We start from the raw sequence: 27,202 nt of genomic DNA on the forward strand, positions 1-27,202 counted from the left end.
CTCTTACATGTAGTGAAACATAATTTACAAAGTAGCAGCTCATGGAAAATAAGCCTAAAATGTTATGGTACTTGAGTAACTACTTGAAACCAATGTCAAATGTATTAATTTATGTATCGATGCGTCCTAAAATAAACGGCAGCCATTCACTTGTGGGGGTGTGCACTTACGTATCATGACTGACAGCCTGTGTAGCCAATAGGACAACGGATACCTCTGCTCAGGTTTCTGGACCAATGAGTCATCGCGAACGACATCGCTTCAGCTCACTACACGTCATCTGATTGGCGGATACTCATGGGGGCGTACGTGAACGTCTCCTCGTCCTCGTCACGCTGGGAAGGGAACAAGGAAGTGAAATAAGCGAGCGAGGAAGAAACCTGAAGTGAAGTGGACTGGTGTGAGAGCTCGACTGTCATTTCATCACTGTTACTTCACTGTTACTGTACCCTCTGAGCACCATGGCAGAGTAAGTTCCCGAATAAGTTTATTTACTTAATTAGATAGTCGGTAACATGGAGGGCTAGCGGCTGATACGATGAGTTACGTTATTGTAGACTTTGTTGTCGTTTTGTCTAATTTGTTGAGTGTAATCTTCTTGAGCACTTGGTTTTAAACGGAATTGTTAGCTTGTTAGCTAACCCGCTTTATCTGTTAGTGTTTAGTAGAAGTTAATGTGACATTTACGGTGAAAATTGAACGATATAACGTTAGACGATTTAGTTGCAATGGATTCTGGGTAGTGACACTTAGCTTTGAAATCACAAGTAGTGTCACGTCTGTGTCACTTTTAAACCTGCTTTCATTTCCTTTAAGTGAAACATAAACGATATAAAAAGGATACAATGAAAGGTTTTATGATGAAAATAATAGTGGACAATTTTATAAGTCCTTGTTGTTGGTGTTCAATCTGTAACCAGATGCAGAGCCCTTCAGTAAATGTGATTATCCCTCTTCCTCCTCACAGAGCAGACATTGCACTGATTGGTTTGGCTGTCATGGGCCAAAACCTCATCATGAACATGAATGACCATGGCTTCGTGGTAAGATGATCCTTCTCCTATTTCTTTCCGCAATACTTGGCAGCAAAACTTGTTCCTCTTTCCTTCAACCAGTAATCACCTTACCTCTCCAACAGGTCTGCGCCTACAACCGAACCGTGTCCAAGGTGCACGACTTCCTGAAGAATGAGGCGAAGGGCTCCAAGGTGGTCGGAGCAGAGTCTCTGGAGGACATGGTGTCCAAGCTGAAGAAGCCCAGGAGGATCATCCTGCTGGTGAAGGCCGGACAGGCTGTAGATGACTTCATTGATAAACTGGTTGGTAGTTTGTGCTGAATGGAATGAGATCAATTGTGAAAAAAAGGAGTTACAGCTTGTTAAATCAGCTCTTCTTCTTCTTCTTCTTCTTCTTCAGGTTCCTCTTCTTGAAGCTGGGGATATCATCATTGATGGTGGCAACTCTGAGTACAGAGACACAACAGTAAGTGACAGAAAATCCCTGCGTAGTAGTAAATCTTTGTATATTATTGAGGATGTTCTCTCAGTACTCATGTGTTTCTGTCATACAGCGGCGGTGCCAGAGTCTGAAAGCGAAGGGCTTGCTGTTTGTTGGCAGTGGAGTCAGTGGTGGAGAGGAAGGGGCACGTTATGGACCCTCACTCATGCCAGGAGGACATATAGAGGCCTGGTGAGTCCTCACAATCTCTAAATGCTAGTGTCTGTATTTGTTTTAGCATGTCTGTGTCCTGCAATTATGATACAGTTGGACATATTTGGGACTTAGGACATCAGAGGATTTAGTGTGGAAGCTAATGTATTCAAACTCTTGTGGCTTTATTTTGAAGGCCACACATAAAAGACATCTTCCAGAGCATCGCTGCCAAGGTTGGAACAGGAGAACCTTGTTGTGACTGGGTGAGTGCTATTATTTTATATGTGTTGTGTACATAATGTTAACTGTGTGCGAACTGAGTCGTTAATCTATAATCTGACTTTGCTTCGCAGGTGGGAGATGAGGGTGCAGGTCATTTTGTGAAAATGGTCCATAATGGCATTGAGTATGGCGACATGCAGCTGATTTGTGAGGCCTATCACCTGATGAAAGATGTTCTGGGTATGGACCACGATGAGATGGCACAGGTGAGCTACACATCAACTTTATTTGTATTTTTTGTGCCATCAATTTGGGGGAAAAAAACTTAACAATGTGGCTGATTATATTTCATCACAATGAAACAGGCCTTCGACAAGTGGAACAAGACAGAGCTGGACTCCTTCCTCATCGAGATCACGGCTAACATCTTCAAATACAGGGACTCTGATGGGACACATCTGCTGCCCAAGATCCGCGACAGCGCCGGACAGAAAGGCACAGGGAAGTGGACGGCCATTTCAGCCCTGGAGTACGGCACACCTGTCACTTTGATTGGTAAGAGGAAAAAGGAGGCTCCAGACGAGGAAGTATCTGGTTTCCTTCTCTCTGCTTCCTTTCAGTAATCGTGTTTGCCACGATGACATGGCAAACATCATTACGTCACACTTGTTAAGATTTCAACATGACTTTAACAAATTAAAGTGCAGCAGGCCTCATAATCAGAGTTTTTGGGCTAATGATTAGCTTTGCCTGTTAGCTGACACACAGCCTGGCCAGTGAACTTCTTTTAGGGGGCATGATGAATATGTGGCTGCCACTAAGAAGATTGAAGGCTTTTCTAGTGGCCTGCTCATCTCAAGTGACATAAGCGGGATTTGTTAAACTCTCTGCAGCTTTGAGCTTTGCCCTGACTGTTTGATAGTCTGTTTCAGAAACAGCCAGGGACAACATGGAGGTCAGGAGGTGTTATATGATCCGCCACCCTTTTAAGAGCGTGTGGTTTAGGTTAAAGAGATGAAAAACTTTGAATCAAAGGTCAATAACTGTTGTTCAGATGGTTTTGAAGAAAGTAGTTGTTTGCTCCATCCCTGTCAGTGCTGTAGATGTTGTGATAGAGGCAGTACAAAAGGCCTCATTGTGTTGAGCTGAGCCAGTCTGTGTGGAGCAGGCTGACAGGCCACTACAGTGTGCATGGCTGGATTTCTGCCTCGAATAGGAAGCACATTCCTCATCATAATAATATACTCACTGGACACATTTCTGCCTGTCTCTCTGCCCTTTGGTTGCTCCACCTAGCTGTTCTGTTTTTAGCAAGTCATGCTTACCAAACAGAAATTCTCTCATCTTGATACCGTGGCAAAGTAATTATAATGTTTAATGAAGGCTTGTACTGGTCCTTAAAATTGTGCAATTTGTGTCACTAAAGACACAAATTGTGTTTGTGAAACTAAAGCTTTTTTTTGTTTTACTTAATGCAAGTAAATGTACCGCTATCTGCATCTGCCTCTTGTACACACCACCTTCCTCAAGAAAGTGTGATGGTCACTCACATGCATGCATGATTGATTGTAGCACCTAACCTCGATCTGTGTCTCAATCTATGCTGTGTTGGGTCCTTAAATTTGAGAGAAATGTGCCTGTAATGTCCTGAAAAAGTCTTTGGACTTGATCTTTAAGAAGTTGTGGAAAACCTGTTAATGTGGTAACTGGCAATCCCAACCTTTTTTTGTTTTTTTTATGATGGGGACAAGCCCTGCTGTTACAACAGTATTGTTATTACTGCTGAGTCATGCTGATGTGTGAGATTGTCTTCATGTTATCAAGGTGTTTCTGCGCTGCAGCACTGGCTAGCATAAACAATGTAATCATTTGTTGTGAGAGGGTTCGGGATATCTAAACTATTGTTAGCCGACTCTATGTATTTATGTGACGTGAGCAGAGAGCTAACCTTGTTGTCCCTCTCTGTTTGTCTGTCTGCTCGACTCTCCCTCTCTCCCCCTCTGTGTCTCAGGGGAGGCCGTCTTTGCCAGATGCCTGTCCTCACTCAAGGATGAGAGAGTTGAGGCCAGCCGCAGCCTTTCAGGGCCGCAGGGGGTCAAATTCAGCGGTGACAAGGAAGCCTTCCTGGAAGACATCAGAAAGGTAGCACACACAGCATAGCACACAGTCAGTTGCCAGTTTAATAGATGCATCTTGTCAAAACTCATTTAGTCTTTCAAAAAAAAATCTACATTCAGGATGGTGATGATGCTCAATTTATTAGTGTAATTAATAAATTAATTAATGGAATACATATATTTTTTAACAGTGACTCATTTCAAATTGTGTTACTATTACAGCAACCATTAATTCCTTGTTTTTTTTTCTCTGCAGGCCCTCTACGCCTCCAAGATCATTTCCTACGCGCAGGGCTTCATGCTGCTGCGGCAGGCAGCCAAAGAGTTCGGCTGGTCCCTCAACTACGGCGCCATCGCTCTGATGTGGAGAGGAGGCTGCATCATCCGAAGGTACATTTAACTTCACACGTACTAATATTGCAAGTTCGCCTCTGTGCCACATTGTGCAACTAAAATGTCATCAGGCATGTTTCACACTGATGTTGAAAACTGTGGTGGTGGAGGTGTCGCAGAGCTTTAGTAACAGACAAGAATAAAAATGGATAGTTTTTGTGTTGATATAAGATGTTTCAAAAGGCTTTTTAACAAATGTATTATAGTGACATAAAGGAAGTTATTAACTCTTGTGAAATATTGGAGTGAGAAATCTAGATGGAGGATTATGTCACCCTTCCTGTAAAATCTGTGACAGTAGAATGAGGAAACTAGGGTTGTGACACACGGTTGGCTTTGTGTAATCTGCCACAGACGTTGCATAAACCTAAATCAAATACGGCTTTTTGTATGACTAGCAGTGTGTAGCCATCACTCAAAATGTGCATTATGGGAAGGGTGTTGTTTTTATTTGACTGGAAACATAGTTGTGGTATTTGTTAAATACATTTTACAGATAAAGGATGAATTATTCTGAAGCTTGTCTCTGTTGGCTAACATTGCCCTCTCCCCTCCCAACCAGTGTCTTCCTGGGTAAAATCAAAGAGGCGTTCGACCGGGACGCAGAGCTGCAGAACCTGCTGCTGGACACTTTCTTCAGTAATGCTGTGCAGGACTGTCAGGTATGAGGAAGGAGGAAGGAGGAAGTGTCCAAAGACCCACCTGCAATACCTGAATTGACAAATACACACAAAAACAAGTTATTTCCTCTTTCACAAGGAAAAGGAGTTCTCTACAGATAAGAGTCTGGGTATTTCCTTTTACACTGTATTGTTGAACAAGAAAGGACACAGTGGGTTCATTCACTAAGATTATTTCCTGATTTCTCAGTTGAGATCTTCTGTCATTGGAGATGTGGAACACCTGCCTGAATCAGTCAAACCAAATACAGAGAAAGCATTTTCTCTACACTCTTTCCATCTTCTCAAAAAACAAAAGCTCATAGCGAGTCCCCCCAGATTCAGCTGTTACTAAAGATATTGTCCAATTGAACATCACTCTGCTCGACCTGATATAATTTGGACCAAGCTCAAATCAGGTTTTGGTTTCTAGGAACAGATTGGCCTTGTGAAGACCTCTTGTTGTTGGCTTCTTGGTAACATGACTAAATTAACACCAAATGACTCAGAGCTCCATGAGCAAAACCATTTTTAACCTGTTCAATCTCTTTGTTTAGGAGTCATGGCGCAGAGCAGTCAGCACTGGAGTCCAGCATGGCATCCCTATGCCCTGCTTCACCACAGCTCTGTCCTTCTATGATGGTTACAGACATGAAAAGCTGCCAGCAAACCTCCTCCAGGTGAGACAGTAATGATGCTGCAGAGCAGAGCCCACTGAGCATATGGCTCATGAGTATGTACCAGATTAAAAAGGTCACGTGGAGCTGTTGTGTTTGTGTTGGGATCTAAAAGCTTTAAGACCCCGACAGGATACAGTGCGTGTTTTGTTACTCCTTTAGTCATCTATGTTTGGACTCTGCTCAGTATATGAATATTGAGCTGGAACAATTTGTACATTTCTAATCACATTATTAAAATGTCAAATATAACTGTCTTTAGATTTGATGATTTGCTGCTTTCCCCTTATATCATTGTATAACTGCAGTCCTGTTCATTCATCTAGATTGTTTTGCTTTGATTTGCTGAGTTTTGGAGATATTGGCCATAGAGATGTCTGCCATCTCTGGAATATAATGGAAGTGGATGGCACCACAATTACATGTCAAAAAAAAACTCAACAGTAATGTTTCTTTGCAGAAATCACGACCGGGTTTACAAGATAATCCACAAACCTTGTCTTTCTATCAAATAACATGCATCACTAGCAGACGGAAGCGTTTATCAAGCCTGTCATCCATGAGTAGATGCACGTTTCCTTCTACGGCATGATATGGTTGGCGGGTGTAGTGCGATAAAAAGAATATTTCCTGCATGAAACTGCTCACAAGTGCTGTGGATTATCTTGAGAAACTAGGTCATGATTTCTGGAAAGAGACATGACTTTTGAGGTTTTTTATATGTAATATATGGTGCCTTGAGCAGCAGTGCCATATAGTTTAATTGTATTCAATAAAGGGCAGACATATCTACAATCAGTATCTCCAAACCTCAGCAAATTTACACCAAAACAATATAGATAGATGTATAGCAGTAATGGTAAAATATGCAATTTTGATTTTGGGGTGAACTGTCTTTAAAGTTGGTAGACAATTAGTTGCATTCCTATTTGGAGATTAAATTTGTCTCTGTGCATGTGTCAGATGTTGTTAACGTTGTGTTTTGTTATTTTAGGCCCAGAGGGACTACTTTGGAGCCCACACGTACGAACTGCTGTCAAACCCCGGTCATTTCATCCACACCAACTGGACGGGCCACGGAGGAAACGTCTCCTCTTCGTCCTACAATGCTTAAAGATCATCTTCACATCACTGAAAACCACAAAACCAGATGACAGGACGAAGATGAGAGGAAATGATCTGAGACAAAATGTTACACATTCCATCTTTGCCTGAATATTTAGGAGCCACCCACCACAACAATTTCCATTTATCCAACTTTTTCTCCCCTCAAAGACGTGTTCATGCAGTTTTATTTATCAAGAAATGGAATCATAGATTACGTGTGTTGTAAACTCTACACCCTCTGTGTTTTCTTGTATCGACTTTTATCACAAGTGGTGGAGCAGCAAAGAGTTGACTCCATCTGGAAGCTATTGATATGATGCTGGCTATCAGGCTAAGGTTCACCTGTCACGTTGGGCCCAGGGTTCACTGTGTTAACACTGGATTAAGGTGAACAGTTGCACTGTACTGTATTAGGCTAAATAAAGATTTCAATCCCTTTATAATTAGCTTGTGTGGTTGTTACTCTCTAGCTGCTGTAAACAGGATTGAGATGTGTTTGTGTGTAGCACTAAATTAGGCAACAAGTGACATAAGTTGCCTGATATGTAAATAAGATATTCAGTTAAAAATGCCTCAGACAGAGACCCGGCTATTCAGGGTGTATTAATATTAATAAAAACACTGAATATCAATATACACTATTATTATTCAAGATATAAGGTGTTAAACTTCAATAAGACTAAAAAAACAAATAAATTCAACATTTAATTGATAGGAAATAGTAAAAAAAAAAAAAGATTAATCTGTACCCCGACTTACATCTTTATATCTATCTATCTTTATCTTTTATCTAAATTGGTCATAATCATGACGAATTTGTGCCAGATGTTTTATTTTCCATTAAGAGTATGTACTGTGGTTTCTCATAAAATTGTCGCAAAATTAGGAAATCCTGTTGTTAAAAATAAACTTCCTCTTACTCAAACTGCCCATTAAATTTCACTGAAAATTGTAAAACAATTTTTTTGATACATCCAGCTGACATCAGGCATGATACATTTGGTTGGTGAGAACTGGTTCTAATCATGAAATGGATCCTGAACGATTTCACATGTTGTCATTTCACTGGTTGTCCAGCAGGTGGCCCTAACACCCTGACACATGTTTCTATAAACAGTAGTTTAGTAGAATGAAACTACAAACTACAGTTAATCCAACAGCAAACCATTCAAGTCATGTGAACACAAGTTCGACTCAATAACACAAAGAAAAACATTAATTCAGTACAGCAGCTCTGCAATTAATACTGCTTTTGTAGTAATTTCTTAAAATGGTGCCAGGGACGTGTTTTTTTTTTTTTTTTAAAGAATGTAACAATATGAATAACATTGTCTATAAAGAAGGGTTAGTGAAATAAGGATTAAACTGACCATATGTCCTCTTTCTGCATCCTCCTGCCTGGTCCTAGTCAGGGTTGCATCTGTTTTAATGCGTTCTTTTTAGCACATAAATAAGTTTGATCAATTGAAGTCAAAATTGGCCATATCTGTCCCTTATCTTCTTCTTCTTCTGTTGGAGTTTGAGTCCAGTTTTCTTCCACGTGCTGGCACTGACATTATTTCCTAAGCTTTTATTGGCCCTGTCAAAATGCAGAGAAATGTACAGATTTATACTACAGTCTTCAAAATGTTCTCCATGTATGGGTGGGGGCGGCTGGGGGGGCAGGAGCTCAGTATCTCTAAAATCCTGGGCTGCGGCCGGTTCATGACCTACAGTAAGCAGATCTTGTTGTCCTTTGATCTATATTTAGGAACAGTCAACATCTTCCCTTCCCTTCTTTTGTATTTATTTATTTACCAGGGAAAGTCTGTGCCATGCTAATATGCTCATTATGATGCTGTTTGACTGAGACTGTTGACTGATATTAGTTTCCCCCTGACCTTTTGTCGTGTGAATTAGATTGCATAAAGCATGTTGTTATATCAGCTCATGTTCAGTCTGTAACAGATGAAGAGTTGTTAATTAAGTGTTGTTGTGGTCGGTGATCAGCTGTCTGCCTGCTCAAAGCCACCAGGTGTCACTGTGTACTCCTCAGCTTGGTTCAGTGCTAGACTACTGTGGTGATCTGTGTGTATACTCTATTGAAAGAAAGGTTTTACAGTATGTAGTTGTAAGGTTCTTTGTATATATATATAATTATTATCACAGGACAACATTGTGTTTACATTGTTTATATTCTTTCTTATTTATATTCTTACATCTCAAGTCCCTTGAAGTCAAATAAGCTATTTTCATACTATATCTCCTCTCTTAACCTGTTATAGATTTACTGTTATCAAACTAGATTACTGTGACATGTCATATATAATATCTTCTACCTTGATTTTGATTCTTTCTGAATGTAGAAACAGAAGTTGTTGTCTAAATTAGGGCAGGACAAACTTGCAATTTTATCCCACATTTCTACACTCTAAGCTTTTATTGCAAGTTAAATGGTGAATAGTTTAGTAGTCAGCATGTATTTAATTCAGATGAAACAACCTGAGAGGTTTGGAGGAGGAAATCAGTGTGGGTAAAATGCTTGTAAACTCACTGACACGTTCAACCTGTGATGAGGCGTCGAAATTAAAATCTTCTGCATGGAGATGCTCTGGTGGCAAATGGTTTAAGGTGCTGACGGTGATCCTTGAAGTTCCCAGGTTAAGACCTCTGTTGCATGTCAGTCCCCATTTCTGATGTCCTGTCATCTCTCTACTCTTAGCGGTCCAACAGAGGCATAATAATAATAATATTGGCCCCCGAAAAGTTCATTTTATTTAGTTACCAGCCAAAAAAGTTAGAAGACAAAAAAAAGAAAAGAAACTACAATATTTTGGATGGAAAGGTAAATAAATGTCTTTGTGCGTGGTGTTGGGATAACTTCCTCACATTGATAAAGGTGAATTGTCCTTTAAGATACAAGATAAGAATCTAATAACATTTACACATTTAGCACTCTGCCTCCTGCTGTGCTCTGGGGATTCTCAGCTGCAGAGTTACACAGCGCTGCTCTCACCCCCACAGTCAGTGAGGGATGTTGTATCTGACATTAGTGTGTCACAGCTGCTGTTGCACCTGCTGTTTTACAGTAAACAAAGCCTCACCTCAGTGCACCTGTGCTGCCGTGGCTTCGGTGATTGCCGGGTTGATGTTTACGTCTTCTATTCAGCCGTCCTGGGACGCTCCAGACACCTCCCCCCCCATTCGACGCCTCATGTCAAAGCTTTGATCCTGGGGGAGAAAACAGCAGAACAAACTATATAAACACATTCGACTACAATACACTTCAAATGCCATAAACAGACTGCTTTATTTATCAGACTGAGGTTCATCTCAGAGAGGAGAATCTACCAAATACTGGCCACTCTGTTATTTGGATCAATTCCACCAGTTGATGAAAATGAAAGTCTGTGTTCCTATTCTTTATCTCTCCTGCTTAATTAATCCAAAGGACAGAACAGAGGCCTTGTATTCTTTATGAAGCCTGATGTCAAGCAGAGGCTGAATTAGAGCTCTGAGGAGGCCGTGCAGGTGGACGATGAAGCTGCTGAGTCATCTGCAGACCGAGCGGGCGGCAAGCCGACACCAGACAACACAGTGTGATGATGATGCATAATGAAGCAGGAGGAGGACAAGGAGGACTGGAAAACAGATGTAAATGGATTTCATTGAGATCAAACACTCTCTCCTTCCTGGATTTCTGAAAGGAACATCATCCAATTAAATGACCACATGGTGAAGATCAGCATGAATGAAAAGACCTAAATTATAGGCCATCGATATATTTTTAAAAACTTTTATTAAAAAAGAAAAGAAAAGAAAAGAAAAAAAAAGGCTTAAGTGTTCTTAAACAGCCGGGCACTGAACTCGTTGATACACTGAAACAGGCGCAAATATTCTGCATTTGTTGGGGACTATTCAGCCACAGTCTATCTGGCAGCAGGACAGTGTATGTTAGGCTGATCATCTATTGATAGTCATTATGAAGGGGCGTGGCCCCCAGTGTAACAGCGTGGCTAATTGATGTGTTTATGAAAGTCTATAGTAGGCTTTAGTTACAGCTGGTTGTGCTCATTTCAAACAGATCCTAAATTAACAATCCTCGAGTGAGTTGCTTTTTTAAGGGTGGTCTGCTTGTAGTTGTGGTAAATCAGAATAAAATTAAGTATAACACTACCTTACTTATATACATCATGAAAGGTGCACTATGTAGTTATAGAAGAGAAAGGTCTTCATTGACTTTTTATGCCTAGACCAACTCTCTTTGTTTCCCCCATTTTACTTTGTTTATATTTGGTGGACCCTGCCACCTTTCCAGCTTCCAGTACTGGGGACCTTATTTTCCTCTGAGAACAGCTTGTTTATTCAGTTATGAAAAAAATAAATATTTCTGATTGTGTATTATTACCAGGAGAATGTAAAAAAAATTTGGGGAATTTCTTCTACAAAACTACATAGTGCCCCTTTAAATGATGACTCTACCTGGACAGTACATAACAAATACAGGATAGGAGGATAAATATGAATACGGTAAAACTGTCACTATCATGACAACCAAGTGTTGTAAAACAAACACATCAGTTGATAGTGAAATTAATGCTTAATCTGGTGGTTTCTGAGACCGATCTAGTTTTTTTAGTATTATTAGAGATTCTGCTCTACTTGTATTCTATATTTACAATTTGATCGTGAAGTTTAAAGACAAAAGTTGAACCTGTTGGACTCACTACAAACTGCAGGACAAGAGGAACTTGCTGCAGATGCGCCTATATGTGACCGAGCTCTAGTTTGGGTAAATGGATCCCGGCAGTACCTCGGTGAAAAGGTGGCAGAGAGGACCCTCAGAAACAGCATCACCTCCAGGGACAGACCACCCTGCAAGCACTTCTCCTGGAGGACCTTCTCAACCCGCTTGCAGCAACATGACAAAGCTCATCAGTTCACTCTGTGTCTCCATGTTAACAACAGGGAGACTCAATTAAACAGCAGCTATAAAAGACACATTTGAGGCCCATCACTGTCTGTGTTCTAACTGTGATCTTAATGGCTGTCACAGCCTTGAATTAATTTTCAGGACCATTAGATTTTTGATAATTTTAGAAATATGCACAATCTTTTCTTTCACTAAAATGACATTTCATTTTCAAATAAATTAAACTAACAGGACTTGTCTTACACCACTCAGATAAAAAAAATTAGGTTATAACCAAATTTACCACAAGATTTTCAAAGTTTTGTCTAATTTTGGTGTAGTCTTGTTCCTGCAGCCCGCTGCTCCGACAAACCAGATTCAAATGAAAGGCTCCTATAAGGCTTCAGCAGAACTCAATGAGCTGATCATGAATCAGGTGTGTTGGAGCAGGAAGACATCTAAAACACGGAGAGCAGAGGCCCTTTAGTACAGGATTGAAAATAGAAAATAATGTACAGATGTTTTGAAGTATTACTACTTTTTTACTTTTTCATATTAAAAAAAGATTTTCCAATTTTTTCCAATTAACAAAGATTAAAAAACTTCTCTATTCTGAAAACCTCTTCTGCTAGAAGGTCAAGGAACTCAAATCACGTTTTCTGACTTACTTTGTTAGTTTTCAAGATGTGTTTTTTGAAACACTTTTTAAATCTTAGGTTGATAACATCCAGCAGGAATGGATTACATGTTTGCATTGTAAGCAAATGTTCTGCAAGCATCTTTAACCTTTGACTGGGCATCCCAAGGGTGTCTCTGCAGGAAGACTGTTCTTACCATAAACTGGTTTCGTTTACATTCTCAGATGTCCTCAACTGGTGTGCAAGCAAATCTCCCCGAGCACAGAGGAAACAACCACTATTATTAGGTACACGTCTATAAATAAAAGACAACTTGGGAGTCTTACCCACAGCTTCTTACAAAACGGCACATTAGCACCTCCCTCAGGCAAAACATTACACCTGCCAGGATCGACACAAAAAGCATCAACACATTTTAGACCAAAGACCAAATCAGAGATTCAAATTACAATATTGTAGTTGGTAAAACTGTAATAAGCGCTAGAAGTGGAGCCCAGTCAGAGAAATACTTAGTCTACATTTCATCTACATAGAGAGACAACAGGTGATGAAAAACTCAAAACTTTTATTTTACACTGCAATACTAAAATATTTCAATACAGAAAAGTGAATTCCTGCTGGCATGTTCAGTCGTTGAAGTCCCTTTGAAAACCACTCAGCTTATACATTCCAACCACTTTACAGTCAAAGTAAACAAAATTACAAGAACACACACTGCCTTATTGATTCTAGTTGATGGATCACATTGAAAAGAAACCGACCAGTGAATACTTCCATTGACTTATGGAGGACAAAATATATAGCAGTTACTGACAGAAATGCATGTTTCAGATTTAAGGCAGGCTCTGTTTCACAAGTTGTTTTTTTAAAGAAGTATGATCAGTGTCTAACTGCAGGTGAGACTTTGGTCCTATTTGTGACATTTGTAGGTATGAATAAATACCTCAGCCCAATTTAGTACGGTCCGCTCTAAATTTCAATAAGGGATGGTCCGAGGTTTCTTGCTAGTGAGGTGACGAAGATCCTTTTCAGGATTTAAGGCAGTCGCGCAGCAATTCCATTGTTGGTTTGTGGTTTGTGCCGGCCCACCAACAAAGTCTTCAGCTTCTCCGTAACTGACTCCAACCTGGATTCAGACGAAAACCTGGGCTGTCCGTGTCCGAAGTCCCTATACATGTGAATTAAAGTGTTGGCAGTTCAATTAATGTAAAGACAAAAATAAAGTCACTGTCAAGAGTGTATCATACCTAGTCAAATTCAGTTTTATTTCAGACTTCCCTTTGATTCACAAAACATAGAAAATGCATTCATAACCACTTCAAACACAAACTTTCAACCTCTGAGCTCACTTGCAAACTTCAACACACTTTCAGTGTTTTCCCCCAGACAGACCTCAGCACATAGTCACATTTTCACACACAGAGGGTGATAACAAGGAGAAAAAATAAAGCACACAGTCAGACACATCAAAGCATTCACATCAAATCAGACAGCAAGAAGAAGCTACGAAAGAATACAAATACTCATAGCACTTGACATTTCACTGTGTTTTTAAGGAATTAAAGTTGATAGAAAACGATGAGTGAAAGCAGAGACCATAGGGATCTCGAGTAGCAATTAAGAGTCCTTGTGATGGCCATTAGGAACACACTCGTACTTGCTTCTTCCTCTCACACTCGCACAAAAGCCAAGTTCTTCTCAACTCTTGCAGGCATTTGTCTGTTTTAAAGAAATGTGCACAGTCAGTCCTTCTCACACGTGCTTTCTTGCTCTCCCGTTCGCTCACTCTCACTCGGTCCAACATCAATCCCACTCATTGATCTCGAAAAAAAACGAACAAGAGCAGACACGATTTCTATATCCATAAAAAAAGGGGAGAGGAAAAAAAGACAACACCCACCGTCTAACACAGTATATGAAGAGTGAAGCTGTGTTCTTTGATGACAAAGCATTTACACATGGGAAGAGGGGAATTGATACTGAGATCTGGCGAACATTGCTGCCAATGAGGCGCTTCCTCCCGGGAATTGGGGAAAGAGTTGGTGAACTGCAGAAGAGATTTTCATGAAGGCGTTTCCAAAAGACGTCAAACAAAAAACAAACAAAAAGATGCAATCAACTGCATACACATATACTATACTTATATCAAGCCCAGTTTACAGGTGGCTGAAGGGGCTCTCGACATACTCGTGCATGTTTATAAATATTTATCTTGCATGCACAGTGTAACATTTTCTCAAAACAAAACAAGGGAGTGTGGCAGTTTCCACTTACAAACTTTTCACCCATTCAATGCATGACTACATAATCAGTCACACGCAAGTATAAATTTTCTCTTTAACAAAATAAAAGGCAGTGTATCTTTAAATAATAGGAACGTAAGATATAAGCAGTTCCCCCTGTAGGTATACTTACCAGATTAACCTATTAGCAACAAAAAAAAAGGTCAACCCAAAGCTATCTACATTCCCCAACTAGAAGATTTAGACTCCATAGAGTTGCCAAAGCCAGAGCTGAAGCCGCTGCTGGGGGCGGTATTAGTGCCTGCAGCCCAGCCGAGGCTAGCTGAACTGGGGCTGCTGTAACTAGTGCTGGCAGAGCTATAGGTCTGGTCTCGGGTCGTGGTGGCTGTGCCTGCCGTCGTGGTCAGGCCCTGCTGGTTAGCCAGCATGCCCATCATTCCCCAACTGCTCTGCAGTGCTGCCTGGGCAGCAGCCACCATTGCCGGGTTAAGGCCGAGAGCCCCAAAGTTAACCCCACCGCTACCACTGCCTAGCCCTCCGCGATTACTGCCATATCCCTGACTGAACCCACCAGCCCCAAACCGCCCACGATCCATCATTTGCCTACTATTATTGTGTTTGGGCTCAGCATTGGAGATGTGCACGCTGACGCCCTTGATGATCAAGTCCTCTCCACACAGGGCCTGGGCAACCTGAAAAAGAATTGAGGAGATTATCACTACATTCATTATCACAATATCAATAATAAACTATTGATGGTGACTCTCACCTGGTCATCAGCAAACGTGACAAAAGCAAACGCCCGGAAAGGTTTTGGGATAAAGACATCAGTGACTTCGCCATACTGCATGAAGTACTGCCTCAGTTCATCAGTTGTCATGTCCTCTGTGCAGCGGCCAACAAAGATTTTACGGCTTCGCATGGGCTCATCAGGACACGCCTGAGAGGACAAAGAGGCACAGCAATAAATGAGACAATCTACATGAGGTTTCAGTAATGTTTCTGATTAATTCAGACACAGTTATCCAACTTCACATAAACATTTGTGACATCAACAAGTTTTTTTTCCCTTTTTCAATAAGAAATTGAGTATTTATGATCAAGACCAAACAAAAATGTCAGCAGAACAATTCTTAATTCATAACAGTATGCTGTAACACATTTTACCTTTACCGCTCCTGCGATTTTGATATTTCACTTATTGTGAATATGTAAAATAAAAAAAATAATATATTGTGAGTTTGATACCCCAGCCCAAAATACCTTTGAGTTGGGAAGTTTGCAGTCACACCATCGTCCATCTATCATGTGTCTCTGAGCGATCACTTTGGTTTGCGTCTCATAGTCTGTGAACCGGACAAACCCAAAACCTTTTGAGTTGCCAGTCTTTGCATCTCTCTTGACCTGGAGTGGACACGGATGAAATGTATGAACAATACATTCAACTAAACCAGAAACATAACAAGAAATCCTTATTTACACAACAACAAAGAAATATTCAGAGCTAGACGAGAGGTTACTACCTGCACCATGATGACTTCCCCAAATGTAGTGAAATAATCTTTAAGGTCTTGTTCGGTTGTTTTCCACGGCAGGCCGAGGACAATGAGATCTGATGTCTTCTGAAAGCCCCTTTTTATTTTCACAGCTGAGGCAGCGTCTATTTCCTCCATCTTCCTTTTGTTATCTGTGAAGAATAAATAGAATTGAGCTACATCAGGAAAAAGAGGCACAGATGAACACAGACCCTCTGAACTCCTTAGGGTTTGTTGGTGATGATTCAATAAATAGTCAAAAGTGTGTGAACACAACATCAAATTCACATCACGCTGTCTCCCTCCAAAATCATGTGCATTACTATGTGGCTATAACAGCTTCCTACTCGGCTACAGGGATTTGCTCCCGTCCAGCCATGAGACCATTAGAGAAGACAGTCATTGATGTTGGAGGATAAAGCCTTGCTCATCACGAAAGTTTTTGAGTCAAGGCTCTGTGCAGGCCAGTCGAGATCTTTCATACCAAACTTAAAAAACATTTCTTTTTGCAGACCCTGACTTACACACAGGGGCATTGTCAGATTAAAGCAGCGGAGGGCCTTTACTGTCACCACAAGGAAGACTGTATGGTAACTGTCAAAGAATCACTGCATGATGGCACATTAAAACTTCTCTAAGTTTGAACTATCGAGCCAGATTCTGTCGCCAATATGTTAGGTACATCCAGTAAAATGATGGCAGTCCAATACAACGAGGAACTTAGTAGGTAGTAGGGCTGCAACAATGAATTGACTTATTGTTTAGTTAATCACCAGAAAAGTAACTAATTTGATAATCAATTAATTGTAAAGTAATTTTCCCCTGAAAAATATGTTATAAAATACTGTTGAAGACCTCCTGATTCTGTTTTATATCATGTTCACTATGGATTCTTCCTGTTTTGGACTCAAAACAAAGACATTTAACCTCCTTGGTCTTTGAGAAACTGGGAAGGATATTTCTCACAATTTTCTGAAATTTGATAGACCAAACGATGAATCCAAAAACTAATGTGCAGAAAGACAATAATCAGTAGTTGCTGTAGTTTGTGGTTCTATTGAATTGCATTACACCACACAGAGATGTTCTAAATAATTTGACCACATTGATAGTAACAGTGAGTTTACTACTAACTTGTAGAGTTACAACTACTCACAATTAGTTAGGGATATTGGGATATGGGTGCATATATGCATGTGCATGGATGAAAAGTCACGTGAAATATGTTGCATTATTTTTAGGGACCAAAAACATTCCCAAAACACAAAATCAATATTCAAATATGTCACACAAAAAAACACTTAAATATCCCAATATTCATGACTAATTCTGAGTACTGTACTATTACAAACACTCCTGTGTTCTACAGGAGGAACATAATGACAGAATAATAGGCTAAATCAACACCTAAAGACAAAACAAAGGGAAAAACCTGACATTACAACATTGATGTAGGTCGGATGTATTGCAGGGCTTTTGTATCAGGTAGCATTAGCTTTACAGGTTACCACATACTTCTGATCATATAACACACAGTGAAGATAAGAGGGACATCTGAACGACACAATCACCTGCCTCACCTTTGGGGTAATTGACAACATAGACCAAGTTTCCCCAGTCGTTCTCGGGTGCATGCAGGACCCCCTCCAGAAGCCGGACCCCCCTCATGCACTGGGACTCTGGGTTCCTGTACCGCAGCCCGCACGCCCCTGGAAACTGAGCCGCTACTGATGACAGCAAAACAGTGCCGTCGTCCTCAGATGGGATTTCCATGGGCTCCTCGTTTTCATCCTCAGCCACACGAATGTACAACTCCGACATGGTGTCCGAATGGCTGAGCTCTGGGCCAAGTGGAATCAGCTGATGGAGCTCAAGTTCCCACTAAACACCTTTGTGATGCACACGGGTTCGCGGCGTCGATCTCTGCCGAAGTTTACTTCTGTTAGCTTAGTGACGCGACTGAAATGCAATAGCAGTCAAACGCAGATAGACACACTGTGCGAAGGGCTAACGCTCACTCCACAACTCTCTATCATTTAATAGCTTGCGGCCATTAATACTCTAAGTTGAATGTTCTTCTACGCGGACAGCACGCGTAAACAAGTTAGCCAGCTAGCTAGCTAACAAGCTAGCAAACTCCAGACCGCTTGAAAAATGAATGACCATCCAGTTTCCCGCTGCGTTTACTGTCAACAAAAACACGAGTCTTCCCTTTGTCTACGTGCGTATGTGCGAAAACTGCTCGCAAATGACAACATCGACAAGGTATCTTATTCGATGAAATTAAAGTACGAAATGGTCAGCCCACAGTGAATACTTGCAGCGGTACGCGGCTAACCTCTGTAACCTCAGGCTAGCTAACAAAATGGCTGCGGATCTTGGAGAGATGACATCATCTGGTTGGGAGGGCACACTGTTCATTTTTGTAGGGATGCCAAAGTTAAAAATAACAACATTCAGTGAATAGTTTGACTTCAGATCACCAGTTGTCGTTTTAAATCGTTATACACATGGTTTAAACGCTACGTGGTGAAGCGTATTGACCTTGCCGCGTTTTATAACTTGTCAGGGGCAAAGTTAAAAGCTTGTGATTCACCCTTTGAATTCGAACCATAAAGAATCACCTTAAAAGCCCAAACAAAAGGTGCGCACTGAGAAATTCTATTGAAAAATATCACATATTTAACGCGTTGCGATCAGTGTCATGTGAAAAAACATGTTTTGTTTTATCTTTGTGGCTTTTTGGTTCAAAAATGGCTTTACATGTTCAGACAACATACAAAAGCATATTATGATGCAATATGATGGTGATATGTGTAATAGGTTTAAAATCATCTTTGTAAAAGTGTAAAACCTGACTCACCAGTATTAAGAGGCCAGTCTGTGTAGCCAAAGATACTTCAAGCCCAGAACAATGTTATGATATTAGCAGTGACTTGTATCCCACATAAACTTTCCTGCCTTTACTAGATTAAACTGTATTAATGCTTAGAGATAACCTGGTTTTGTTATCAACCTTATAACAAGACGTATAGATTCAACTCTGTGTCAAAAGTTAGATTTTAATGGCACTAACAGAATTGTATACCCAAACAAACTAAATGAACATGACTGAATACACAAATTGAGCTTAAAGGAGAACACAATTTCATACTTTTTCACTTGTTTATATGTGACCCCGGCCGCCACCTTCCTTACTTCAAACATTGTTCTAGGGACCTTATTTTCCTCTGAGAACAGCTTCTTTATTCAGTTTGTTTTTTCATTCATAATACGCTCTCTCTACAACTGACTTAGAACCTGTTTTTCACACATGCTGAAGACAGTGACCATTCTTTGTGTTTTTTTTGTCACTTGCCTTTCACATGTCAAAGCAAACGCACCTGTTTTATTTTCCCTCCCCCGTGACATCTGCCCACTCATCTACAAATAGGCTGGGGTTCGACTGCTAGTGGGTGTTTCAGCGGAAGTGGCATGGAGAAGATAAGATTTGGCATCCTGCTTAAAACTATGTGAGTACCATAATGTTGTACATAGGCTGAATAGTACTTTCTTCAAAATATAAGCTCAGTTCTATCTCTGTTCTACAGTGTTTTACAGGGTTTAGTCTTAAGGGATGTGTTTTCCATTCAGAAACGAGAATGGACTGATACCCATACTGCAAAATTATCAGGTAAACCTTAATTTTCTAATGGTATGCAATTGTTAAGGGTAGAGTCACGTAATTTGAGAATACGTTTGCATTTTCAGAAGGAGATGTGACATGTTTTACTGAATACATGGAGATGTGGATCCACAGCGCGAGGATTGAAGGGTTGGGAATCTGGCTGTCTGGGGCCTTGCAGATCCAAGGTAATTATTCATGACACCAAAGAGGAACAATATTGAGATTAAATATGTAAGTATGTGTCTTCTGAATTCGCCCTTTGATTTCTAAAAGCCAACCTTGCATCTCTGGATCACCTAAACCTCCAGCTGACTGCCTGTGGATTCTCACTGCACAAAGACCCTGACGAAAACTTTATTTTTAGAGTCAGCTACACTGGATGTTTTGTTCAGCAACAGGTACATCACTCAAGAACTATCCATTCATACTGACTTTTGTAGCTGAGCTTGGTGGTGATAACCCCTTGGTTGTACATTGATTGTTCAGCATGGCTACCATGTCCTGCCACTGAATCTGGTGAGGAGGATTAACCGATTTGGAGGCAGACCTCGCACTTTATTGATGACGTGTCCCATGGTTCCTGTGCTGCTCAGCAGAGAGCAGATTCATTGCGACCCAGACTATATCCAGGTAACAGCTGACTTCATCATGTGTACTGTAGGTGTTTTTTTTTTTTAATTGTTTTAGCCAAGTATTTTGCTTATTCTGATAAGATTTGTGTGCATCTGTAGGTGACCAGACCAGTTCCCTATGACAGCTGGGATAATGAGGTACTGATTGAAATCAATCCTAAAATCAGCCTTTCAAAATGTGATTGCACTTTAAATCTAAACCAATATCTTTGTGCATATGTTTGGCCAAGAGATAGAACCAGAAGAGGTGAATCTGTCCGTTGATGCACGTTTGGTTGTGTGTTACAGTTGCATTGGTCTCTGTCTCTGAGCGATCACCTCATTGTAGCTCTGGAGGATGCCAGCCTGATCCAGATGAACACTGACATGAGGGGACCAGACATCACAGTTCAAGGCAGGAGGAGGGAGGTCTTGAGCCCCGTCAAAGTAAGAGGCCTCACAGCTCACGCAGCACACTGCCACCTAGTGATCTACAGGAGCATTACAGCAAATACTCAATGTCTTTGGTTGACGCAGGTGATGGAAACTGAAGGGGAATTCTTGGCCTTGAAGCTGGTCAGCGGTCAGTATGCCTACAGTATGGAAGCCACATGTCCAAAAGGTGGGTGCCAAGAAGAGATTACTTTGATAACGATAATAATGATTGATAAATAAATACTATATATATATATATATATATAAAAGTGTATTTCGGTGAAGGTACAGAAAAAACAGATGTAGTTAGATTATAGATACATTCAATAAAAAGAGGATTACTCACAGGAATACAATTTAGGAATAATGAATGACACACCAGTCCATAACTACGCACACACTCTGGCTTTGAGCGAAACCAAATACACACTTTTGTATTATGTCATTTGCATATGTTCGGTATTGAGGTAATCCAAAAGTAATAAAAAGTAATCAAATTACATTACTTTAAAAAGAAATTCAAACTCAACAAAAATTAAATAAGGCTTGAAGCTAGACAGCTAATGGCGGGGTCCGCTAAATATAAACAAGAAGGTTTTTATATTCATCTTATTCAGTCATGAAAACAAATAGAGTTTGTTTATTTAGTTTGTTTAGACATTAAAAATTCAGTCAATGAAGACATTTCTCTTCTGATTAACATTTTTGTTGCTTTATTAGAATGAATACATATCTTATTATTAGCGTTTATTAACAATGAATTATGATGTCAGCAGCTACTGGACCTAAAGAGAGAGCAAAGCCTTGTTAGGGTCGTTAGATCGTTTATTATGCACTGAAGATGAAAATCGTATTTTACACGATGGTCATATGTTTTATGATATAAACGCTTAACCTAATCATTTATGGTCGTGTTATTTATTGTTGTGTCTATTAGTATCGTGCTGACCTGAATTTATGGGCAATACAGACCATCTAATCTAATCTGAAAAGTAGCAAATAACTTGATTTGTCAAATAAAGACCACTTCATTAAAAATCATCAACATTGTAAGTAAGCGTTCTCACAACTGATAACACATTTAATCCCTGATGTAAATTTCAGTGAGCACGTCCACAGCAGAGGAGACGGTGCTGCACATTTTCAAACGACACATGGGTCTGACCAAACGAGGCAGCCACGACAACGATGCACTGACAGTCAGTAACGTGTCGGTCAAACAGACAGATGACCTCACTGTGCACGAGACCAGTGAGTTTGTGACACTGATCATCCCCACAGCCCAGATACTCCAGACCAAGGTTAGTGCTGAAACAACAGGTCTTACAGTAAATGTATGTACTGGCTGACTCTTCCTATAAGGAGTCATTACAGCGTCGGATGTCTAAGCCGGGTTTGTTTTACAGGCCTGCGCAGACAGCAAACAACTCCTGCAGCCGTTCTACAGGGTGGATGTTGTGCTCACCTTCAAAGAGACAAATCACAAAATGCACTGGACCATGGAGAACACACTGCCATGCACAGGTGAGTGTGTTGCTGATGAACACAGTAAAACTAAAGTGGTGATTAATTATTGGAGGATATTTTGACCACTAGCCATTGAGAGGCTTTTACTGTAGTCACACCGGGCACTTCTGTTTGCTGCTCAGTCAACCAATCATTTAACTTTATGTGGCACCTCTCTGACAATTTAAAGTGAGATAAAAGTTCAGACAAAAGTGACTCAGGAGAAGAAAACAGAATAAGATCAAATAAAAGAAAGGCAACAGAAATAACACTAAAGTAAAATGACAACATATTCATATGTATACACATTTATTCATTTTATTTGTTAATTTTTCTCTTTTTTTGTCTTTCTTTTGTTTTCCATTTGATGTAATGTCTCATTGGTATGTTTTTCTGTTAAAATTGTCAAAAAGAGCTGCTACAAACTACTGCTACTACTTTATTACATACAAAATATACATATGATTCATAAGTAGTGAAAGACTAAAACCTAAAATAGAGTAGAACAAGACTGAATCTTAAGATGCTAATATATTTGCATTTGAACAGTAACTTGATCAGCTTGTATCTATTATTATTGACTTTTCTTCTTATCTTATCTCTTCTTTATCTCTATTCTTTATCTCATTATCAACTATACCATCAAAAACATTTTGCTTGCAATTACAATTCTTAGTCACAATAATATATACATGTTCACATTTTTGTGTTATGCATCCCCAACAGACACCTGAAAATACTCTGAATTAAATAATTATTTGGGTCTGATATGGCTTTTCCATTAAAAAGTTATGGTATTTTAGGATTCTTAAAATAACATCTACCCCATCCCATTATTAAAAAAATAAATAAACAAAAGAAATAGAAAATAAAAAAATACAGAATCCACGCATATGAAAACATTTGTCCATTTCGGAAGTTTAACTGCTGGACATAAGATGTTTCCTACTTCCCTGTAGAGCCCATTCTCAGTGTCTGTGCACTGGAGGTTTCCACATTTCACTTGTAAGTATGTGTGTAAGTTACATACTGGATCAAGACTGGCTTCCAAGCTAGTTGTGGTGTCACAAAGTCAGCTCGTATGGAACTTAGTTAGTTATTTAGTCATGGCACATCCATCAAACATTCTCTTACAAACACAGATGTTTGTTTGGTGTGCCTTGAGTGTCTAAGTCCTAATAAGATAACTATTAACATTAATAAGACTATATTAGAATGAATAATAGCATATTGAACATGTGTATTGTGAGTTTTTAAGATATTTAATGATTACTTTTAAGACAAATTGTGATTCCCAGGAATCTTGAATCATATTGCATTGTAATATCTATCAAAATAATTGAAATGTGACCTTTTTTACCATATGGACCCCTAGATCTAATTAAGCCAGCCTAATTTGCACTCACCTGTTGCCAAAACCCTTAAAGTGACCATCAGTCGCTTACCTTGAGAGATGCAGTCAATTTTGACACCTTATAGGTGGTGTCACCTCTTCAGACAGCCTGCTGTACCATACTACTTTTAGAGAAGATACAAAACCAGATCTGTCTTCTCACGACAAATATAAAAAACGATAGATAGATAAAGATATTTCACATTTGAAGATGTCTTGCCCCCCCCTTTTTTTCTAAGTATTTTTTGGCCTTTATATGGCTTTATTGATAGTTCAGCTCAAGAGATGACAGGAAACGGGATGAGAGAGTGTGGGAGTGACATCCAGCAAAGGACCCCAGGCTGGGACTCAAACCCCACAGCGAGGACAAAGCCTCTGTACATGTACTTGTACTCTGTACCAACCAAGCTAAACAGTGCCACATCTTGCCATTTTTAAACACAATAGTACAAGGAGTGTCTCTATATCTTGCTAGATATTCACTTCATTCTCAACTTGAGGTCATTTGAAGTCAACTCTTTGACCTGTTTAGTGTGCTCAACTGTTTTGTTTGGATTTGTTTGAGCAGTCTGCCAGGGGCTGAAGGTAAAATGAAACAAGCTTTTCCCCCTTCATCACATGAACGTGAAAACAGCCTTCTAGTGTCAAACTCTGCACACACTTCATCCTGCACAGTAACAAAAGAATGTACTAGCTTATGGTGTTACTGCACGGAAATGTGTGACGTAGTGCGGAGGTTAACAACACTAAATTCTTAAGTGTTGTTATGGAGGTAGTTTGTTAAATTGTGCACAAAATCCACATTATTATCATCAAATCAAATATCTAAATAAAAATGTTAGAATATAAGTATTGCTTTCGGATGTTACTAATGTCACCTTCACTAAAATCATGCATTCGTACCTCTACAGCCAGGCCCGCTGCGCCACACATCACATCCTCTCCTGGTCCAAACACCACAGTCCTGTCCACGCTAAACTCTAACCATGAGAATTTAACTACAGAACAGCTGACGTTGGACCGCGCCACGGCACCTGCAGGGAAACTAAACGAGACGGCTCCACTCAAAGAGAGGACTGCAGAGTTTTCCACAACTAAATCATCTCCCACACAAATGGAGACTCACAGTTTTGATCTCCACACTGATGAGACGTCAAAGAGTCAAAGTGGAAATTTGTCTTCCAACAACATTACTTTCATTAATACAACCGACACAAGCTTTTCTGATTTTCTAAATGAAACCACAGATGCTTCCTCAGAGCGAGGATTCAATGAGTCATCAGAGGCATCTTTCCTCAGAGCGGATCCACCTGATCAAGAGTATCAACAATTCAACACAATGGATAAAGAGGAGCTGAAGGGACTGAAGTGGATGTGGGGCAAATAGAAAGCTGACAAAAACATATGATAAAAATATATGATCATTAAAGGTAATTTTCTTCGTTTTGTCTTTTAAAAGTCACACTAGACTTCAAATGCAGTTTTGGTGTAGTGACAGCACAATGCTGTAAGGCCTTTTGATTCACTTCTTTTGGTGTCGCGTGTTGCATCAGTGTCTGTTTGCAGTCTTTAAAGGTGATGCTGTGGGCAGTCAGCGCTGTGAAGGTTGATAATACAAGCAGAAATACAGCCAGACCTCTGCCAGCCGGTGCCTCGGGGCGGACATTATCCAGACACAGACTAGGCAGGCGTTAAATAAACACGTCTCCATCCGAGCGGCACAACAGGCTGACGTAGAGAAGAGCCTGCAGTTGTTACAGCCGATGCCACCGTCCAAAGAAACCTGAGTTTCAGTGACTGTCTGCTTGTCAGTGAGGAATTTGAGACTTTTAAGAGTTTTATGCTTCTAAGGTGGAGACTGAGGCTGGACAAATGCATTTTCCTTCTTCTGTTTAAAACATAAATTCATTTTCTGACTCTGAACCTCATTTGAGCTGTTGTGGTGCCACTTTACTGCAGTACACTGAACCAGCAAGAGAGGGCACTGTTGAATGTGTTTTCAGCAAACCCTCGAGATGGGTCGGCAGCCTGTCTGCAGATGCTCAAATTAACCACTCTTACACATTTTTGCTGTAGTAACATTTTTTTTTTTTTGTTGTTTTTTATTTTCTTAGCTTTTTATTGTTTATTTTTTTTTGTCATAGTTCGTCATGTGGACAGAATGTGATCATAAACTGCAATGCAATGAGCAATGAAAAATTAGCCAGAAAGAGAAGTTTGGGACTGTCATTTTTGCTAGTATAGTTAATCAACATCTTTGAAAATGAAATTATTAACTGTATTCCATAAAGAATCGCAGATATGACTCAGATCTTTTTGACTAAAATGACTGAAGATGTTTCAGTTTTGTCCCCTCGCCCCCCCCCCCCCCCCCCCCCCCTTTTTTTTCACCTCTGTTATTGTGACCTCCTGGTATGCACCAAAGCGTCTGTAAATGATAACAGCGCAGTGTTACGCAGTTACATGCATCATATACAATGGGCTGTGGGGCAGAAAATCTAAACTTCCTTGTGCCTTTGGTCCCCATCTGCTCAGTGAACTTATGAGCAGGAAATGGAATAAGTGGTGCAAAAAGCACGCCAACATCCCCGGCTCTTTCATGTGGCCTCTGTCGGTCATTACCCTATCTGTACCGACTGTTAACTGTCTTTACAAAGTTAAAAATCCCTTTCATGTTTCACTGTTTCTTTTTTGTTTTAATTTCAGTCAGAGCATATGGTTTGCACATCTGGGAGATGCTAAGCATGGTGGCACCCAACCCCCCCTACACCCCCCACCCACACACACACTGCTTCTGTGAAGTGATCCATATATGGTCTTCATTGTTATTGCTCATAATCACTCATGATTATTATAAACAAGTCCTGTCTTGATTGGCCGCTTTGAGTTTGCTGTGAAAAGGAAATAATGTGGACTTCCAGGATTTCAAACAAACACAAGAGCTTTGGAGAAATGACTCAGAATCATACTAGAAGTATTTTTCTTAACTGTCACCTGCAACTGAATTTACCACCTGTGACTAATCCCTGTTGCCTGACAGGCGCCGTTGTGTGAGGTTGACATCATTTTTTGAACAAGGAACCATCTGCGGAGACATTTACTGTAAGTTCTCTCGGGGACTCCTGATTAGATCTCCCTGCAGAAACCACCGTGATGCTGCAAAAATGAAACATTTCTACTTTTTGTTCAGTGCCGAAGTGGTCAGACAACGAGGCCTTCCGACAATCTGAGCAGCTTAGTGCCATGTGACCGCAAACAAGCAATCAGATCAGATCAGGAAATTTGATAAGTGCATCTCATCTCAACTCGTCTGAGAATAACCACATTTGATCCAATGTAATAGAAGGAGAGTGTCATTAACTGACTGGCGATTTAATGACACCGAAATGAAGTCAAAATTACTATTGTGGACAACTTTGGGTCATTAAATGCCACTTCAGCATCCTCTGCTCTCCG

At 40.2% G+C, this 27,202-nt stretch overlaps 3 protein-coding genes and 1 long non-coding RNA gene across 9 annotated transcripts; 2 read left to right on the plus strand and 2 right to left on the minus strand.

The window, feature by feature from the left end:
- The first annotated feature begins 313 nt into the window (after nucleotides 1-313).
- pgd (phosphogluconate dehydrogenase) lies at nucleotides 314-7,270 on the plus strand. The gene is made up of 13 exons (XM_030423178.1): nucleotides 314-469; nucleotides 968-1,043; nucleotides 1,139-1,318; nucleotides 1,416-1,481; nucleotides 1,570-1,688; nucleotides 1,846-1,915; nucleotides 2,006-2,140; nucleotides 2,240-2,429; nucleotides 3,886-4,016; nucleotides 4,248-4,381; nucleotides 4,947-5,046; nucleotides 5,601-5,723; nucleotides 6,715-7,270. The coding sequence occupies exons 1-13, from the start codon at nucleotides 462-464 to the stop codon at nucleotides 6,832-6,834; spliced, it is 1,452 nt and encodes a 483-aa protein (XP_030279038.1). The 5' UTR covers nucleotides 314-461; the 3' UTR covers nucleotides 6,835-7,270.
- On the minus strand, nucleotides 4,980-11,705 carry LOC115585085 (uncharacterized). Its single transcript, XR_003984662.1, has 3 exons — nucleotides 11,620-11,705; nucleotides 9,911-10,037; nucleotides 4,980-5,095 (listed from the first exon to the last, which is right to left on the minus strand). It is a non-coding gene; the product is annotated as an uncharacterized LOC115585085 (long non-coding RNA).
- A 1,196-nt stretch (nucleotides 11,706-12,901) lies between these two features.
- Nucleotides 12,902-18,507, minus strand: tardbpa (TAR DNA binding protein a). 6 transcript variants are annotated; one of them, XM_030423248.1, is made up of 7 exons: nucleotides 17,715-18,507; nucleotides 16,123-16,286; nucleotides 15,863-16,003; nucleotides 15,369-15,539; nucleotides 15,207-15,291; nucleotides 14,257-14,403; nucleotides 12,902-13,524 (listed from the first exon to the last, which is right to left on the minus strand). In XM_030423248.1, the coding sequence occupies exons 1-6, from the start codon at nucleotides 17,953-17,955 to the stop codon at nucleotides 14,309-14,311; spliced, it is 897 nt and encodes a 298-aa protein (XP_030279108.1). In that variant the 5' UTR covers nucleotides 17,956-18,507; the 3' UTR covers nucleotides 12,902-13,524; nucleotides 14,257-14,308. The 6 variants fall into 6 exon arrangements, with proteins under 6 accessions (XP_030279108.1, XP_030279106.1, XP_030279104.1 ...); XM_030423246.1 differs by having other exon boundaries at nucleotides 17,706-18,507; XM_030423244.1 differs by having other exon boundaries at nucleotides 14,257-15,291.
- Nucleotides 18,508-19,442: 935 nt separating this feature from the next.
- ciroz (ciliated left-right organizer protein containing ZP-N domains) lies at nucleotides 19,443-25,751 on the plus strand. Its single transcript, XM_030423241.1, has 11 exons — nucleotides 19,443-19,646; nucleotides 19,725-19,807; nucleotides 19,885-19,986; nucleotides 20,075-20,199; nucleotides 20,288-20,431; nucleotides 20,533-20,571; nucleotides 20,722-20,859; nucleotides 20,950-21,034; nucleotides 21,952-22,148; nucleotides 22,254-22,371; nucleotides 24,658-25,751. The coding sequence occupies exons 1-11, from the start codon at nucleotides 19,609-19,611 to the stop codon at nucleotides 25,131-25,133; spliced, it is 1,545 nt and encodes a 514-aa protein (XP_030279101.1). The 5' UTR covers nucleotides 19,443-19,608; the 3' UTR covers nucleotides 25,134-25,751.
- The last annotated feature ends 1,451 nt before the right edge of the window (nucleotides 25,752-27,202 follow it).

This window comes from Sparus aurata, chromosome 7 (genome assembly GCF_900880675.1).
Source record: "Sparus aurata chromosome 7, fSpaAur1.1, whole genome shotgun sequence".
Classification (NCBI taxonomy): Eukaryota; Metazoa; Chordata; class Actinopteri; order Spariformes; family Sparidae; genus Sparus; species Sparus aurata.

Excerpts from the sequence above, each read along its gene's own strand:
- tardbpa (XM_030423242.1), bottom strand. The coding sequence starts at position 17,955 with ATGTCGGAGTTGTACATTCGTGTGGCTGAGGATGAAAACGAGGAGCCC. Across the intron at positions 16,004-16,122 it reads GGGAAGTCATCATGGTGCAG|GTCAAGAGAGATGCAAAGAC; the intron begins GTAGTAACCTCT and ends TGTCCACTCCAG. Across the intron at positions 15,292-15,368 it reads TCACGTTTGCTGATGACCAG|GTTGCCCAGGCCCTGTGTGG; the intron begins GTGAGAGTCACC and ends ATTCTTTTTCAG.
- ciroz (XM_030423241.1), top strand. The coding sequence starts at position 19,609 with ATGGAGAAGATAAGATTTGGCATCCTGCTTAAAACTAT. Across the intron at positions 19,987-20,074 it reads TGGGGCCTTGCAGATCCAAG|CCAACCTTGCATCTCTGGAT; the intron begins GTAATTATTCAT and ends GATTTCTAAAAG. Across the intron at positions 20,572-20,721 it reads ATGACAGCTGGGATAATGAG|TTGCATTGGTCTCTGTCTCT; the intron begins GTACTGATTGAA and ends TGTGTGTTACAG.
- pgd (XM_030423178.1), top strand. Across the intron at positions 1,689-1,845 it reads GGAGGACATATAGAGGCCTG|GCCACACATAAAAGACATCT; the intron begins GTGAGTCCTCAC and ends TTTATTTTGAAG. Across the intron at positions 5,724-6,714 it reads TGCCAGCAAACCTCCTCCAG|GCCCAGAGGGACTACTTTGG; the intron begins GTGAGACAGTAA and ends TTGTTATTTTAG.